This window comes from Myodes glareolus, chromosome 7 (genome assembly GCF_982192425.1).
Source record: "Myodes glareolus chromosome 7, mMyoGla1.1, whole genome shotgun sequence".
NCBI classification, from domain to species: Eukaryota; Metazoa; Chordata; class Mammalia; order Rodentia; family Cricetidae; genus Myodes; species Myodes glareolus.
The window spans coordinates 57,500,116-57,518,046 of record NC_142032.1 but is presented as its reverse complement, the minus strand read 5'-3'; the positions used below and the strand labels follow the sequence as shown (position 1 = coordinate 57,518,046).

The following is a 17,931-nucleotide window of genomic DNA, read 5'->3' as shown; positions in this document are numbered from 1 at the left end:
ATGTAGTCTAAGAAATTAAAAAATCAACAAAAATAAGACCAAAAAACAAAACAAACAAACAGAAAAAACAACAAGTGGATGGGAGAAAAGGCTCAACAATTACGATGGCAAGAATGCTGAGTGTCAGGGGAGGTGGTGGGTGCAGGGCAGAATAAAGTGAAAGGAAACCTCAAAATAGCCACAAATCAGAGGCATGCTCGCCTACACAGCTCAGGTGAAGACTCTATCCAGCCTGTACTTTGCCCTGGGAAGGGAAGGTGCTTGCCAGGTTGTGGGCTGGAGCGTTTTCAGACATTCATGTGGTGTGTGTGTGTGCCGCCCTCTGAGTCTGCAACTTCCACACCCATGGCTTCAGACTTTCACGTGGTGTGTGCGTGTGTGTGTGCATGTGCGTGTGTGTGTGCCACCCTCTGCATCTCCAACTTCCACACCCATGGCTTCAGTCGATCAAGAGCAAACTTACTGCCTCATTGTTGATGTGATCTCTGCGGTGAGGCCGGGGATCCTTGTATCTGCACTGAACATGTATAGTCTTTTTTTTCCTTGTTATTCTCTAAAGGAGAGGACATAAAGATTACAGGAGGATGTGTATTACCGTGTGTGTGTGTGCAGTAAGCTTTATGGATGATATTCAAGAAAGTAGAGTTCCCTAAGGCCTGCGCCTTCTTCTGGGGATCTGGGATGAGAAGTGTGAGGGAACACACTCACTGTTGAAGGCTGAGTTGGCACAAGGACTTCTCAGCAGTCAAAGACTTCTCTCTTGCTTTTGTGTTCTTGTGGGGGTGGGTGCTCCAGGCCTTCTTACTCCTTGGAGACCATGTAGGTCCACCATCCTGTTACTGGAGCCATTCCTTGTCATACCAGGAAATATGATAATGTCATTGAGAGCATTGCCAGCCCCAGAATCAAAGGTGGTAGAGTGGGCATAACTGTTAAAGTCGAGGGAGACAACCTGGTCCTCTGTGTAGCCCCGGATGCCCTTTAGTGGTCCCCCAAATGCCTGCTTCACCACCTTCTTGATGTCGTCATGCTTGGCAGCTTTCTCCAGGCAGCCTCTCAGATCCTTGACAGACACCATGGGTAGCTATGCTTCCTGTAGAGCTCTGGGATCACCTTGACCACTGGCAGGGCCAGTGGATGCAGGGATGATGTTCTGTGCATCCCCATGGCCATCATGCCACAGCTTGCCAGAGGTGCCGTCCACAGTCTTCTGGGTGGCAGCGATGGTGTGGCGTGGACTGAGCCATGAGTCCTTCCACAACGCCAAAGCTGTCATGGATGACCTTGGCCGGGGTCGGCTAAGCAGTTTGTGCAGGAAGCACTGCTGACGACCTTGGCCGGGTTGGCTAAACAGTTTGTGCAGGAAGCACTGCTGACGACCTTGAGGGAGCTGTCCTACTTCTCATCGTCCACACCCATCACAAACATGGGGACATCAGCAGAAGGGGCGGAGATGGTGACCCTTTGGACTCCACCCTTCAAGTGGACCCCAACCTTCTCCATGGTGGTGAAGACACCAGCAACTCCACAGCACAGTCTGCACCAGCGTCACCCTATTTGATGTTGGCAGGATCTCAATCCTGGAAGAAGGCGATGGCCTCCTGCTGACAAGTCTCCCATTCTCAGCCTTGACTGTGTTGTGGAACTTTCCGTGGGTGGAGCCATACTGCAACCTGTGGATCATGTAACTGAGGTCAACGAGAGGTTAACAGTGATGGCAGCAATATCCACTTTGCCAGAGTTGAAGGAAGTCCAGATAACCAGGCACCCTATATGTAGCACAAATAATAAAAACCCAGAGACAGATACTGGGGTTCAACCTGAAGATCAGAAACGCAGAGTAGACAGCTACTGACTCTTGCCTCTTCCTCAGACCGAAAATGGGCGATCCTGTCTCCACAAATCCTCAGACTGAGAGTGAGATCCGTCTCCTCCCATTTTATATTCCTCTCTAGTGCTGGGATTAAAGGCATTCACTACCACCACCCAGTCTCTGTGGCTAACTCGTGTGGCTTCTGGGATTAAAGGTGTGTGCCACCACTGCCTGGCCTGTATGGCTGACTAAGTGTGGCTGTTTTGCCTTGATCTTTGAGCAAGTTTTATTTATCAAAACACAAATAGTATACCACTATTATTTCCCCTCTTTTGTCTAAAATAAAAAAGAAGGCTATAACTAATATAAGAAAAACTATATACAATAAATACAATAACTATATACAATATATAAGACAATAAATACAACAGTGTTTAGTCCATTTACATTTGACAAATTCAGAGTAAATACTCCGTATCTATCCTATTTTGATGAGTTAAAGGCTCATACCTAATTCACTTTCTATTATAATTTGCTTTATGCATCTGGTAAACAAGGAAAATTATAACAATCTAGTCTTCAACTTCTTTAAACCCAGGAAGGAAATAATATTAACTGAGTAAGCAGGAAGTGCAAGCAAACGACTTCCAAAAGATGTGAGAAATGACAGAAACAGCTGACTGCCTGGACAATCACCCAAGGTTCTTCTGCAATGTTGGGGCATCTCATCTTCAGCCTACTGGGCTAGCATATCCAACAGACTTTTCTATGAAGCAGGATATTCTTATTGTCCCTCCTTGTCTTGACAATATTTGGCAGTCACTTTCTTTTGTGTCCTGATTGTCCAATTAGGACAGCATACTGTCAGCAGTTGAAGTAAGGGCATTTTCTTGCCCAATGGCTTACTTTTGCCACAAAGAAAGTAAACTCCATATGGAGTTTCTTTGATGCCCATCATCTTCTCTGAAGTAGATTGGTGCTGCCAGGAGCAGACATATCTCATTGTCATAAATAAAAGGATAGGTTATTAAAATATCTTAAATGCCATATTCTGTAGATCTCCTAAGTGTTTGAAGATAACCTGTCTATCTAAAATATATCTTTGTTTGACCTTGAAAACATGCCTAATGTGACTACAAGTTCAATTATAATAAGTGACTAATTACTAACTTGCATTTTCTTTTTATTCTAAACAATTGGTAATAATAATTTTCAAGAACTAGAAGTTTGCATCACATTGTTAAATGAACTGTATAGGTACAATACCTTGAACAAGAGTAGAAATATATGTACAGTGTGTTCTAACAAAATTAATCTAAAATTTGTATCATTATACAAAATTTGCATACAATATACAAAAGTCTAATTCAATATAAAACAGTTAAAACTAGCAGTTGCTTCTTAAAAGTAGATTCAATAGTCTACCTTTATATTTATCACATCTATATCCTCCCTTTTTCTTTTCAGAGGAGAGTCGATAATCTACCCTTTTACCCTAGCATATCTGTATCCCCTTTTTTTCTTTTCAAAACAAATCTCTGAATCTAATATCCTTTGTTCAACTTTCCTTCTGGCCGTAACCAATAACAACTTGTAATCAACCCTCCTAAACAATGGCAAATATCTGTAACCCACTGAATGACCAAAAACCACCCTTCCCACCTCTTGGGAATGTGGGTGTCGCATTCTTAAATTTACTTCCTGCTGTCTGGAGGTAAAGGTATTTTTAGGAGATCATGAAAAGTAAAATTTGGGTTAATTCTCAAGTCCTAGGAGAGCTGTATCATTAATTGTCCAGTCTCTGCATAATGGGAAAGTGCAGGGCTTGTCTCAAGTCCTGGCTAGAGCAGTCTGCTGTGCTGGATCATCTCAGCTAGCCACCTCGAAATTGTTCTGAGCAGATTGTAGTCCAAAACCAATATTTAGATTATATTTTTCAGCTTAGTGGTGTTATCGTAGTCCTGGAGGAATCATTGTTGTGGGGCCCCATCCTCCTTTTGGAGACTTCAAAGGTTGCTGCTGTTAGGCATGCTCATGGTTCACTGCAGAAAACTGATAGAGACTCAAACCCAAAATCATGTACAAGAAGGTAGATGAAAGCTTCTTCTAGAATTAGTACTCTATATGACCATTAGCATCATGCCAAAAATTTAGAAGATATATATATATATATGTATTAATCTTATAAAAATTTATACCTTAAGAAAAGCTGTTAAAGACTCAACATAAAGCCAAAGGATTGTGAGATTAGTGTCAATAAAATAATCCTTAAATATTTGTTTTTCTTCTGTCCCATATCAGGTGGCTCTTCTGACATAAGACAGAGATTTTGGATTTTCCTTTAGTAAGCAATCTTGGGTTTGGAAAAGGAGAGAGCCCCACTCCAACTCCAATGTCAACTTTAATATCTAACTGGACTGGGACTACAAAAAGACTATTTGCATTATATGTCTGTAAAGAATAGCAAAAACAAACATTTGGGAAGATTTATGAAATTTTATCTTATTGGAAATGTGATATATCAATAGGCCAATTTACTCCTTTTCTTGGAACATATTTTCTGGATGATTTTTACTTTTTCATCAGATGTCTCATTTGTCCAGTGGTCTTCAGATTCCTTAGCTGGATACCTTTACTACACACAAAAGACAGAAACAAAACTCTTCCCCAACCTTAATTTTGGGGAGATTCTCTTTTGGTAGTTTATATCTGATCAAATAAAAAGCATGTTAGTTTTATAGGTTAGTTTAGATTAATTGGCCATGGTACTTAATGAATTATAATCTCTTCTAATTAAGAGGTGTTTCTTGTTTAAATCTAATCTTTATCAATTTTGATGGTACCCATAGCTTTTCTTCTCCCGTGGAAACAAAAGTAAAACCCCTCCCTCAATGTAACATATATCCTGACTTCCATTCTGAGATCAGTAGTACATCTTTCAAGTATATCAGCTGATTTAATTCTGTAGTTTTTCTACTGTTCAATGTCTCCCTGCAGCTGTTGTTCCTTTCCCATTAGCATTTAGAAGATTCAAAGTTAATAAAGCATTATGCAATCTATTTCTTGAGGTATTTACCATTACTTTCTGTTTATTTAACATATACTTTAGAGTTCAACTTGACCTTTCTATAACTGCCTGACTTGTTGGATTGTGTGCTATACCTGTAATATGTTTTATATTATAATAAGCAAAGGACTGTTTCTTTTCCATAGAGACATATGCCGGAGCATTGTCTGTCTTTATTTGTGCAGGTTTACCCATGCTGGCCTTTTCTAGCAAATGGGTGATGACTAAATCAGCCTTTTCCGAGCTTAAAGCAGTTGCCCATTGAAAACCTAAATAGGTTTTCCAAATTCTTCAAAATGAAACACATCCATCTGTCAGATTTCATTCTTTTGAGTACCTTTTGGGTTACTTCCTACAGGTAGTGGTGTTTGGTTGTATAAAGAAAAAGTAGGATATTTCATTATAATTTCTTTGGCTTGTTGCCATGTGATGGAAAAGTCTTTTTTTTAAACCTTTGCTATTGACATGATGTTTTTTATGAAATGTGTCTGAGGTCAATAATTGATTTCTGCGTTACTTTATGCTAGAGGACCTGGCAAACCCATATGGAATCAGACGTGTGTTATGTATATGGGATGATTCCTATTTCTGATTATATCTTGTAACTGGATAAATAATGAAGTCAATTCTGTATCACCTGGTATAAAATCAGTGGTTTCAATATGCAAAATTGCAAATTCTACATATTGCAAATTGGCAACTATGTTGAAAAGTTCTTTAAAATCTCTTAGTACCATGAGAATAGCATATGATTCTGACTTTTGGATGGAATCACAAGGACTTCGATCCATTCTACTTAAATTTTCTGATTTGTAACCTGCCTTTCCTGATTTATTTGCATCAGTACAGAATTAGGGGCTCCAGTTATTGATGTGTCCCTTAAAATGTGAGGAAGGATCCAGTTAGTTCTCTTTATAAGTTGAATTCTCTTGCTTTTGAGATATTTGTTATTAATCTCTCCCAAAAATTACTACAAACTTTTTTCCAGGGTTAATTTTCTTCCCATAATTTGTCAGTTTCATTATTAAAAGCTACTCTAATATCTGCTGGGACTATTCTTGCTAATAGACAAAGTCTCAATTTTATAATTAACTCAGAGATCTTTTCCACATAAGTTTTTAATTTTTACTCAGTTTATGTGGTGAAAAGATTCATTCTAAGATAATATTTTCCCTCTGCATTAAAATTCCTCTAGGGGGATGTTTGGAGGGTAATATGACCAGAACGCAGTTAAGATTCAGATCCACATGTATCTTCTGTAATTTCTCTTCAATAAAAACTAATTCTCTCTTAGCTTCAACTGATAAATCCCTGAGACTATATAAGTCCTTCTCACCACCTAAGGTTTTGTTTAAATCAACCAGGTCATCAAGACCTATTCCAATATTGCACCATAGATGGGAAATGTCTTCTCCTAGCAATCTTTGAAAGTTAATAAGAGTCTGCAATCAGGAAGGACCGGAGGGAGAGGAAACTAGGATTGGTATGTAAAATAAGATTAAAAAAAAAAAAAAGAGTCTGCAACCAATCTCTCCTAATTTGCACCTTTTGGGGTCTAATTTTTGTAAGCCTATTTTATAACCTAAATAATTAATATAATCTCCTCTTTGTATTTTTTCAGGAGCAATTTGTAATCCCCAATAAGGTAAAATTTTCTTTACTTCTTCAAAAGTTTTTTCTAAAGTATCTACGTTTGAATCAGATAGCAAAATGTTGACAATTTAATGGTAAATTATAGATTCAGGAAGTTGCTATGTATCATTTTCAATGACCGACTTACAAAATATTGTTTTTTTTTTAACAGGGTGGGGTTATTTAACATTCCTTGTGGGAGAATTTTTCATTGATATTTCTTAACAGGCTGAGAATTATTTTAAGTAGGCATTATGAAGGCAAATTTTTCTCTGTCTTTTTCTTGTAAAGGTATAGTGAAGAAACAATCTTTTAAATCAATAATTACAACAGGCCATTCTTTAGGCAATAGGGAAGGCAAAGAATTCCAGACTATAGAGAGTCTATTGGCTGAATCACCTTATTAACAGCTTTTAGATCTGTTGCCATTCTCCACTTTCCAGATTTTTTCTTAACAACAAGTATAGGAGAAATCCAAGGGCTGGTTGATTCTTCACTATGCTGAGCATCTAGTTGTTCCTGTACCAGCTGCCCTAAAGCCCGCAGTTTCTCTATTGTTAAAGGCTTAACATTGCTTAACCCATACAGGTTTATCTCTCAACCATTTTAAAGGTAGGGCTGTTGGTGCCTTTAAAATAGCAACAGCTATTCTGCCCTGTTCTTGTACAACCTGAATAGTCAGTGACTGTTTTTTATAAAACCTTCTAATATTTTTCCCAGAAACATGCATTAATTTATGGTTTGTTTCTAAGGTTGGGAAAAGGTTAATCTGAGTATTCCATTGCTGTGACAAATCACACCCCCACAAATTCATTACTATGTTAGCCACACATGGTTTTAATATTCCTCTCTGTCCTTCTGACTCTATACAGTTGACCCATCTCATGCACTGCTTTACCTAAGATAAAGTTCCAGTCCCTAAAAACTGAACATTTACATCCTGAACAGGCCAATTTGGATGCCAATATTCTGAAGAAATTATTGTTGCATCCGCACCTGTGTCTACCAGACCTTCAGTGACAACACCATTTATTTGTATTTTTAATTTTGGTCTTTGTTCATTTATAGAAGTTTGCCAAAATACTTGCTTTATGGTTTCTCCTGAATTTTTTGTTCTCTCTTCTATTATCCAGAACAGTGTGATTTCTTACAATAAGCATTAGGTTCTTTAATTGCTCTGGAAGGAGTATCCTCTTTGATGGCAGGACTGAACTGGATTTAACAAAATATAAATATATTATTTGTGTTTTAATAAATAAAGCTCACCTGAAGATCAATGTAAAACAGCCACACTAGTCAGTCGTACAGGCCAGGCAGTGGTGGTACACACCTTTAATCCCAGTAGCCACGCTAGTTAGCCATAGAGTCTGGGTGGTGGTGCACACCTTTAATCCCTGCACTAGAGAGGAATATAAAATGGGAGGAGCTTAGTTTCATTCTGAGGATTCCTGGAGGCAGGCTTGCCCATTTTCAGTTTGAGGTAGAGGTAAGAGCCAGTGGCTGGCTGCTTTACTTTTCTGAACTTCAGCTTGAACCCCAATGTCTGTCTCTGGGTTTTTGTTATTCATGCTCCACCAGTACTGATGAATTCGTTTCCTCTGACTTTTCACCATTGTGTCTCAGGGACAAGACTGGCACGGCACGAAATGTGGCTGTCTCTAGAACAGAAAGTAGCAGAAGAGCCTAGTACATTATTTTCTCTGTGTAGCTCTGTCTGCCCTAAAACTCAGTCTGTAGGGCAGGCTGGCCTCACACGCACAGACATCCACTCGCCTCTGCCTCCCAAGTGCTGGGATTAAAGGCGTGCACCACCATCAGCAGGCCTAGTACACCATTTTATATACAGTCTCAGCTTGTTTGTTTTGTCTTAATATTTGTTTATTTTTCTGTATATGAGTATTTTGCTTGAATACATGGATATATACCATGTGCATGTCTGGTACCAGTGGAGGCCAGAAGAGAGATCAGATGCCCTGAAACTGGAGTTACAGATGGTTGTGAGCTGCCATGTGGGTGCTGGGAACCGAACCTGGGTTCTCTGCAAGAGGAGCCGGTGCTCTTAACCACTGAGCCAACTATTCAGCTCCGTATTTGTTTTTTGAGGCAGTATAGAGGTGGAAGTCAGTTCTCTCTTTCTGGGCATTGAACCCAGGTCTTCAGGCTTGGTAGCAGGTGCTGAGCCATCTAGCTGGTTCCTAGTTTCCTTATATTTTAACTTAATGTTTCTCTTGTGTCTCCGAGTTTCATCTAGCTGTTTTACAGACTGTCTCTCAGATTTGTCTGAGATATTTCTTGTTACTACATCAGGGCTGTAGATTTGGGGTGAGGACCATAGGGGAAGCCATTTTCATCATCAACATTTGGTCTTGGCCACCTGGCTGGGAGAGCGTTCCTCGGGCTTTGCCACCAAAGCTGCCCTTTATTCCCATTTGCTGTGCCTCTCCTGTAGAAGTCTAATGGGCTTCTTCCCTTGGCAGCTGCACCTTTGTCTTCTAGGGGTCAGCAAGCTGTGGCAGTGGCAGATCCAAAGTAGGCAGCACTCCTGGAACACATGGCCTACAGTAAGATCTTCATTGTGTCCCTCCTTATGACTCCTCATAACAACCCACTAGCCTGTTCTTGCTGTCTCTATTTCAAAGATAAGAGCAGAATCTTCTAGAGCTAACCACACTAGAGCAGGCAAGACCCAGGCAGGAGAGATACATTTCAAGTCTGTCTGACCCTGGGCCTACCCACATAGATGCAGAACACTTATCTGGCCAGGGACTCTGACAGCACCCTCCTCTCTCTCTCTCTCTCTCTCTCTCTCTCTCTCTCTCTCTCTCTCTCTCTCATTACATTTTTTTAAAATAATTTATTTTATTTTATGTTTACTGGTGTTTTGTGTCCATGTACATCTGTGTGAGGCTGTCAGAAGCCTTGGAACTAGAGTTGCAGACAGGTGTGAGCGACCATATGGGTGCTAGAAAGTGAACTCATTGGTTCTTTGGAAGAACAGACAGTGCTCTCAACCGCTGAGTCATCTCTCCAGCTCCAGTCAGCCCTCACTGCCCCCCCCCAAGGCCCCTTTTAACATGAGCTCTGCAGTGGTTTTCTTCCCTGGCTTTGGTTCCCATCAAACAGCCCACTCCTGACCCTCCAGGGTGTTTAGTGCCCACAGGGGAAGTGACCCAGACTTCCCAGCAAATAAACCTGCCCACGGATTTCCATATATACAGAGGCCACTGTTTCCTCTCCCTGCCGCTGGGAAGGGCAGTACTCTACACATCCCAGTCTGCTTGGGATCCTCCTGGTGGTGGGATCCTAGGCCAGAAGTCTTGGTGCAAAGGAAACCTGCACCCTGGTGCGACAGAACAGAGGTAGCAAAAAAGAGTTGCATCCTGAGCCACACCCACAGGCTGATTCTGGATACATTTGACTTAACCTTTTTGCAATACTGGGGAATCAAACTCAGGGCCTCACACATGCAAGGCTAGCTGTTCCAGCACTGGGTCACATCTGCCACCCTGATACATTTGTTTGGTCTAGTTCTTTTTGCTACAGGAGTTCTTGTAACCAGTGTTAGCCTCCAGCTGACTATGTAGCTTAAATGCCTGACTTTCCTGCCTCTACTTCCCAGAACTTTGCCAGCAGGCCCAAAAGATACATTTTCTAAAATTTATTTTATTTAGGCCAAGCAAGGTGGCCTCAGTAGTCAGGAAGCAGAGGCCAGTCTGTTCTACATAGTGAGTTCCAGGTCAGCCAGGGTTACATTGTGAGACCCTGCCTAGGAAAAAAAAAAATCAATCAGTATATGTACTTGTGAAAATCAGATAATCTAGGGTTCCTGAGGGAACCTTTTGTCTCATCTCCCCCTTTCCTAGGTAGGTGCCCCCACAGGTGCCTCCTCTGGGGTTCTCTTTCTAGACAACACATTGGCATTGCAGTTTCTTGACTTCTCAAACATGAATATGCTGTCACCTACTGACTTCACACTGTGGATGGTAGAGACTTAGTGTCCTCATGCTCCCTTCCCCACCATCCCACCATACACTAGAATGTTCTTTCCCAGCCCTCTTGACAGTTACACTAGGATTTGGTATAATAAATATTCACTGATTACATTATTATTAGTTCAGGTTTGTTATGTGTGTGTGTGTATGTGTGTGTGTGTGTGTGTGTGTGTGTGTGTGTGTGTGTGTGTGTGTAGGCCAGAAGATTATCTGGGACTAGAGACACAGGCAGTTGTGAGGTGCTGTGTGAGTGCTAAGAACCAAATTCTAGTCCTCTGCTGGATCATCAAGTGTTCATAACCACTAAGCCATCTCTCCAGCTATTGCTGTTTTTCTTTTAAATTTTAAGTATTTTATTATTATTATTGTAGGGGGAAACACTCTTTGGAGCTACATCCTCAGCTCCTGGAGACCCTAGTCTGGAAAACAGAAATATAGACGGTTCTCACATCTCCTTCTGTCATCCTCAATGGGCAGCCCCAGGGAATCTTTCCCAGCTGGCCACTCCCGAACAGCCTGCTGTAGCTGCCCTGTGCTTCTCAAGAGAGACACTCTTTGGCTTCCCTTTTCTGGGCACCTCTGCATCTTCAGACAGCACCTGCTTGCTCCATTCTCAAAGAGTTGGCCTCAGTGGTCTACAAGGGGGAGCACTGCCTCTCATCCTGTCTGAGATCCACACTGCTGAGTGAGCCTTGGAAGCACAGGGGTGGGCTGACTGATTGTCCTGGAGGTGTGGGGGGTCAGGCACGGTCAGTGGCAGGCACAGTGGGGAGGGCACAGAGAGGAGCCTCTGTCTGCCTTCCTGTCATACCCATTCCCGGACATGCACTGAAGGCAGACTCCTCTTGGGAGGTCCAGCGCTGCCATCTGGTCTGCGGCCTGCTGGGCCCACTCTCCCAGATCCTGAGAGCTTCTGCCTGGCACCCGTAACCCTGCCAAGGCCATGCATAGCCAAGGTGAACCGAGGACACGCCAGGCTTTGAATGCCAGACTTCCTCAAGGCTTTCCTATGGCAGGCACTTTCAAGGGCTGGCCCATTGCAACTCCAGGTGCTTCCAGCCAGGGGCTGCTATCAAACTTACTTCCCAGAGGTGGATGTGAGTTTTCGGAAGTTCTAGTTGCATGTGGAGACTTGTCTGGAAGTGGTGAACCCAGGGCTCACTAACAGCTCTGCTGTTTCCCATGTATTAGCTCCAGGAACCCAACAACCCTGTGGGAAGCAAAGACTCATAATTTTATTCAACAGAGAAGGAAATCAAGGCACAGAGAGGTTGAATGACTTGCTTGATATCATTCAACCAGCACTAGTGAAAACAGAATTCGCCTTCCAGCTGGCCGTGTGTGTGTGTGTGTGTGTGTGTGTGTGTGTGTGTGTGTGTGTACATTCACCTGTCAGTGGTCAACCCCTCAGGTGCTGTCACTCGGGTGCCATCACCTTGTTTTTTGACACAGGGCTCTTTCTCCTCCTCCTCCTCTTCCCCCCCCTCCTCTCTGAGGCAGGGTCTCACTATGTAGCCCAGGCTGGACTTGTATTTTTCCACCTTTCTACTGTAACCCTCACTGTCCTGGAACTCACTCAGTAGACCAGGCTGGCATTAAACTCATAGAGATCTGCCTGCCTCTGCCTCTGTCTCCCAAATGCTGGGATTAAAGGTGTACATTGCTACATCTGGCTGATCCAGGGTTTCTTACTGGTTTTTTTTTTTTTTTGGTTTCTTTTTTTTTTTACTACTATGGTTCATGCATTAAGCTAGACTGAAGGGCCAATGAACTCCTGGGATCCTTCTGTTTCTGTCTCCCCAGTGCTGGGATTACAAGCACATGCCGGTGCACCTGGATTTTTATGTGGGTGCCTGGGATTGAACTCGGGTCCTCATGTTTGCACAGCAAGCCCTTTACTGACTGAGCATCTCTCCAGCCTCTGACCTTGGATATTTTACGCACTTTATTCTCTAGCTTGATGATAAAGGCCAATTGAGTATGTGTAAGAGTTCTCTCTTGGGATATAGAATGCCAAAGTATCATCATGCCCATTTTACAGAGAAGACTGTTAGGGAGGAGGAGAGTGGGCTGGCGGGATGGTTCGGTGTATAGAGGTACTTGCCATGCAAATTTGACCACCTGAATTCAGTGCCTGGAACCTACATAAAGATGGAAGGAGAACAGGGAGGGGAGCAGAGAAAAATGCATTAAAATTAATTAATTAATTAAAAAAAGATGGAAGGAGAAAACTCACTCCACAAAGTTGTGCACTGACATCCACATATGTGTCATGTCATATGTTCACACACAAACGAGAGAGAGAGAGAGAGAGAGAGAGAGAGAGAGAGAGAGAGAGAGAGAGAGAGCGTGCTCACGGGAGAGCATGCAGCCGGAGTGTGGAGTGAGCTCAGAGGAAGGGAGTGATTCTCCCTGAGGTTGTTACTTTCAGGAAGGAGGCTCTGACTATAGCTTTGACACTCAGGCCCTGACCTCAGTTCCTTCTCTGTCTGACCACACTGCATCCCTGCTGCCTCCTTCAGAGAGGAGGGTTTTGGACATCCAGCACAGGCAGCATAAGCTGTGGCTGTCAGTCCCAGCTTGTCTCTGGCCCACTGCAGCCTCGCTGCCTCATCTGTAAGATAAATAGCCCTTTCAGCACCCACAGCCCTCACCCTGAGAGACGCTGGGGACACAGTGCTTTCTGTGCGCCTCACTGCTCCCCCATTAGCGCAGCCATGAGGCCCTATTTCCCCAGCAGGATTCCTTCCCCCAGCCTGCTCCCAGCCTTCTTCCTTGCAGGAAGCTGAAGAAGATACCCAGTCAAGCCCAGAGCCAAGCCCTGGTTCAGGAATCAGACCTCCTGTGGAGTCCCCCTCGCCATGCTGCCCTAGTGAACATTTAGTCCATTTTGTAACAGAACATCAGGCAGCTGTCTGTGCTCCATAGCCACACTGTGGACTATCTGTGACTCTCTGAGGACCGGAGCACTGACGGAACCATGCTGGATGAGGAATGTGTTCCCCAGAACTGAGCAGATGGGAAAGAGGCTGCTCCAGCACCAGGGGGTGAGCAGGGCAGACTGGAATACAGTGGAGTCCCGGCCCACACTGTAAACTGTAAGGGCCAAGAGCCCTGGGCATTGACGGAGTGGCTCTGACCACAGAGGCCAGAATCAGTGGGGAAATGAAAGGTAAAAGCATGAAGAGCAAGAAAGCTGGATGGACAGACGCTGTCTGGGGGCAAGCGAGTGCGGAGCCCTGGCAAGTACCTCTGCATAGGCCATGCTGACCATTACACTGGGGAAGCCTCTGGAGGCCACACCTTCACGTTTGCCTACACTGACAGAGAGGTCTAGAAGGTGGGGGAGAGTGTATGTCCTTCATGAGGTAGCTAGCTAATTGGTTAGGAGCTACCCCTACCCCTAACCAGCAAGCTATGTCACTACTGCTCTTTCTGGTCAGGTTTGAGCCCAGCCTGATCATGGTTCTGGTCCAATTCAGTGTGGTCCCCATGCCTCCCACTGTCACCACATCAAATCTGGCAAGGTAAGGTTGTTGTCTCTTTTGATGGATGGGGAAACCGAGGCCTCAAGTGCAGGAGAGTATAGGTAGCTGTTACAGAGCCTTACTCAAGGCTGAGTCCCTCTCAGTGGCCTACACAACCAATGGAAGTAAAGGACAGACAAGGCATGAAGCAGGCACATGGGAGGCCGTGGGAAGCAGGGAAAGGAGTCATTTGCAGCAAATCCATGCAGTGCCTGAGTCAGGTCATTGCTGTGTCTGAGACCTTTGCAGCAGTCCGTGCTTCCGAACTGCACCATAGTCAGTCTGATCTCTAGCCTGTGCTGTGCCGATCTGTGTGTGGCAAATATTCCCTGAGCGCCTACAATGCAGCCAGTGCAGTCTGAACAGCAAGGGCAAGGAGAGGCAGGCTTGTCCTGCTGTGAGCTTTCCAGTCAGGACAGGCTGTGGCCATAACCCCTGTTCCCTGGTCAGTGATTCAGAGTGACGATGTCCCAGTCCTACTGGGTCTCTGCTCCAGTTAGAATTCCCCAAACACCTGAGACTGCCAAGTCTTCCAAAACCTAAGAAGCTGATTCACAGTTCTGGAGGCCAGGCAGGAAGGCTGAGTCAGGTGTGTGCAGTCTCAGCATCTGGGAGGGAGGGGCTGTAGGATCAGGAGCACAAGGCCCGCTTTGGCTTTCTAGTGAGTTTGAGGCTAGCCTTGGCTACAAGAGAACTCGTTTCGAAATAGACAAATAGAATTGGCAAGGTTGCACAACTGGTAAGAGCACTTGCCCTGTGTCCTTGATGACCTGAGAGATCCATTCCCAGGTCTCACAGTGAAGAGTGAACCAGCTCTGGAAGTCGTCCTCATGACAGTGCACACGCACGCGCACACGCACGCGCACACACACACACACATACATGAATAAAAATGTAATAATTTTAAAGTTTCTACCCTGTTTCCACAGTCTAGATTCCAGGCCAAGTTCCCAAAGGCTGCCAGGGACAAATACTGTCCAGTACCTTTTTTGTGCTCTAAGAAAACAGGGAGCCCATCACTATATCTTCTGAGACTTAACCAACCCCTCAGTGGACCCTGTTGCAAGACATCAGGCTGGAATTTGAAGAACTCAGAGGACCCACCAGGAAGTCTGATACCCTCTCCCTATGTGGCCCTAGGAGATCCCTCTGCCCTTGAGCCTTTGGACTCTGGGCTGGGCTTGTTCGCAGGAGTTGGGAGAGGCTCAGAACTTGAGTGTCAGTCACCATGCAAATATTTCTTTCAGCTCAATGGTTTTATTAATGTGTCAGGTACTGGGTGTGTATGGAGGCAGAAGGCCTCTTTCCCTTCCTGGGCCTCGGTTTCCCTCTGTCACACAGGGAGCGAGAACTTCCCTGCTTCCTTCATCAGGATGTAATGAGGTCTAAAGAGGCAATATGCATGACTGGGCTTCTCAGGCATAGCACCCAGAGTGAGGACAGTACAGACGCGGTCCTAGCCTTTGAAGGCTCACGGTCTGTGAGGGAGACCCAAGGTAGAGCTTGGCCCTGTGACCAGGCTATAGTCAAGAAATTCTCAGCCGCGTTTGGCTTTGGCTTCACTGAACACTGTCCTAGAAACGGCTGGTCTGTGTGGGGTCAAGAGTGTTGTTGACACTCTCATTTCTGCATAGGTCCCTAAGACCTTCATACGTGCCAGTCCAGAAGGCAGGGAGCTGAATGCCTTCTCCTCAGGCCTATGGAGGTCCATGCTAAGAGCTAACTGCTGGAACCAAGAAGGGCAGTCACACAGGGCTTTGAATGACGTAGTGACAGAGGCCTCCGCGGGTCACATGGCAAAAGCTGGAAGTACAGAGTTCAGAGTACAGAAAAGTCATGAAGAAGCAGATGGGGAGACGGGAGACGCAGGAGTCCAGCTGGCGGAGCAAGGGACAATCACAGCAGTTCTAAGCTGTCGGTGTCCTGCGAGGTCTCTGAAGAGGCTGGCCGATTCAGGGTCACACTGGGGAAGTTGGCGACAAAGCTCTTCCACTTTCTCCTCACCTGCTGGAAGACCAAAGAGGGAAAATGACGACACAATGGTGGGCTTCAGATGCTGTTCCACTCATAGCCACCAGGTGGGGGTAGATCCATGAAAGAGAGGCTAAGTTCCTGGGGGAGAGAAGGGGGACTCTTCCCGCTGGGAGGCAGGGCCAGGAGGGATGGGGAAATCTACCCTTCTTTCCTTAGTAAGAGAACAGACAGTAACTTGCCCTTAGTTGCTCTGGTCGATTTCCTTGCCTCCTGCTCTAGTTCCCTTCCGGCATAATATTACATTAATCATCTTAATACAGCTCTGAAAGCCTGGCAAGGCGGTTCATGTCTGTATTCCCAGCAGCACTTGGCACACAGTAGGATCAAGAGTTCTAGGCCATTCTGAGCTATAGAGTGTGATCTTATCTCAAACACAGAGTTCTGACCATATCCCACCCAGGCCCCATTTCATTCCTCCTTCAACCCTCACTGACCCTCCCCCCAAAGTGCATGGAGAAAACCCCAGCTGCTTCCAGAATGTTCAGTCCCTGGGTATTTGCTTGGCTTTCCTCAGGGCAGCTGCGCTCCTGACCCTTTTCTGCCCTGGGTCCCCACCGTCCGACCCCCATGGAACTGGTAATTCAATTCGAAGTCTCACCTGTTGGTATTGCCTCAGCCACCGCTGGCTGCCTTCTCTCTGGGTTTGGATTAGCTGCTCTGTGTCTCCCAGGGTCCCTGGCAGCCGCTCCTGAACAGGGACCTCCGGCCCTTCTGTGCCAGCAAGGCCCTGCGACCTGGACTTCCCAAGGCCCTGTCTGAGGCTCAGTGCCCGGTGGAGTCGGCCCTCCAGGGGCCTCCCCTGGGACTCACGTAGCTTCCCGTAGCAGGACCGGGATTCTCGAAAGGACTGACTGCGCATGCTGGTCCCCATGGTTCTGGAGGCTGTAACTGCTCTGTGAGCCACTAACTTTGTGAGATGGCCTGATGCGTCCACTCATATGATGGAGCCAAAGGTCAGCACTGCTGAGGTGGCTGTCATCAACCAAAGGGCAGGACACAAAGATCAAACATTTCTGAGTCACTTCCCACTTGTCTCCTCACCCTGTGGCACTAGATAGCCCAGGCTAGCCTCAAACTCATAATCCTTCTGAGTGCTGAGCTAGCCCCCACTGTCTTTCCTCCTAGCTCTACAGGCAGCCTACTCTGACCGCTCTACCCTTGGGGACCTTGGCCTTGGCCATCCATAGCGCTCAACTCATTGACGTGAAGCAAAGATGCTTCCACAGTAGAGCAGAGAACAGAACAGCTTCAACCTAGAACTGTCAGAGTCACATACACCAGCGTGAAACTGGGTAAGGCAGGGGGCTGGAGCAGGGAATGGCGCTACAGACTCTGGCGTTTTACAAGGTGACAAGGGCTCTGGAAGTCAGTGGCACACATAAAAAACCCATGACCCACAGGGCCTGGGGAGATGGCTCGTTCGTAAAGTGTCTGCTGCACAAGGTTTGAGTCTGGCTCCCCGGTACCCACGTGAGAAGGCGGATGTGCAACACACACTGTAATCCCAACACCAGAGAGAGACGGGAATCTCCCTGGGGCCTGCTGGCCTCCTAACTGAGTTGCATTGGTGAGCTCCTGGTTCAGTGAGAGACCCGGCCTCAAAACATAAGGTGAAGGCTGTCAAAAAGGTTGAGAGGGCTAAGGTGTGGGCCACCCCGCCTGACAACCTGAGCTTGATCCTTGATGGTGGAAGGAGAGGACGGACGCCCACAGGTTGTCACCACACCGCCACACACGTGCTGCGGCACTCAGCTCCAGCTCTCAAGAATGCACAGTAAACAGACGAATGAATGAATGTAATTTGAAAATCTAAAATGGTGAGGTCAGGCATGGTGGTGAAAGACCTGGATAAATCAGATCCCCCTA

At 45.4% G+C, this 17,931-nt stretch overlaps 1 protein-coding gene and 1 pseudogene across 2 annotated transcripts; both read right to left on the bottom strand.

Moving 5' to 3' along the window:
- Window positions 1-91: 91 nt before the first annotated feature.
- LOC146893538 (glyceraldehyde-3-phosphate dehydrogenase pseudogene) lies at window positions 92-15,742 on the bottom strand (annotated as a pseudogene).
- Window positions 15,262-17,017, bottom strand: C7H11orf86 (chromosome 7 C11orf86 homolog). 2 transcript variants are annotated; one of them, XM_048458001.3, is made up of 2 exons: window positions 16,664-17,017; window positions 15,262-16,035 (listed from the first exon to the last, which is right to left on the bottom strand). In XM_048458001.3, exons 1-2 carry the CDS (start codon window positions 16,934-16,936, stop codon window positions 15,928-15,930), a joined length of 381 nt encoding a protein of 126 aa, XP_048313958.3. In that variant the 5' UTR covers window positions 16,937-17,017; the 3' UTR covers window positions 15,262-15,927. The 2 variants fall into 2 exon arrangements, with proteins under 2 accessions (XP_048313958.3, XP_048313957.3); XM_048458000.3 differs by having other exon boundaries at window positions 15,263-16,038; window positions 16,664-17,011.
- Window positions 17,018-17,931: the final 914 nt, after the last annotated feature.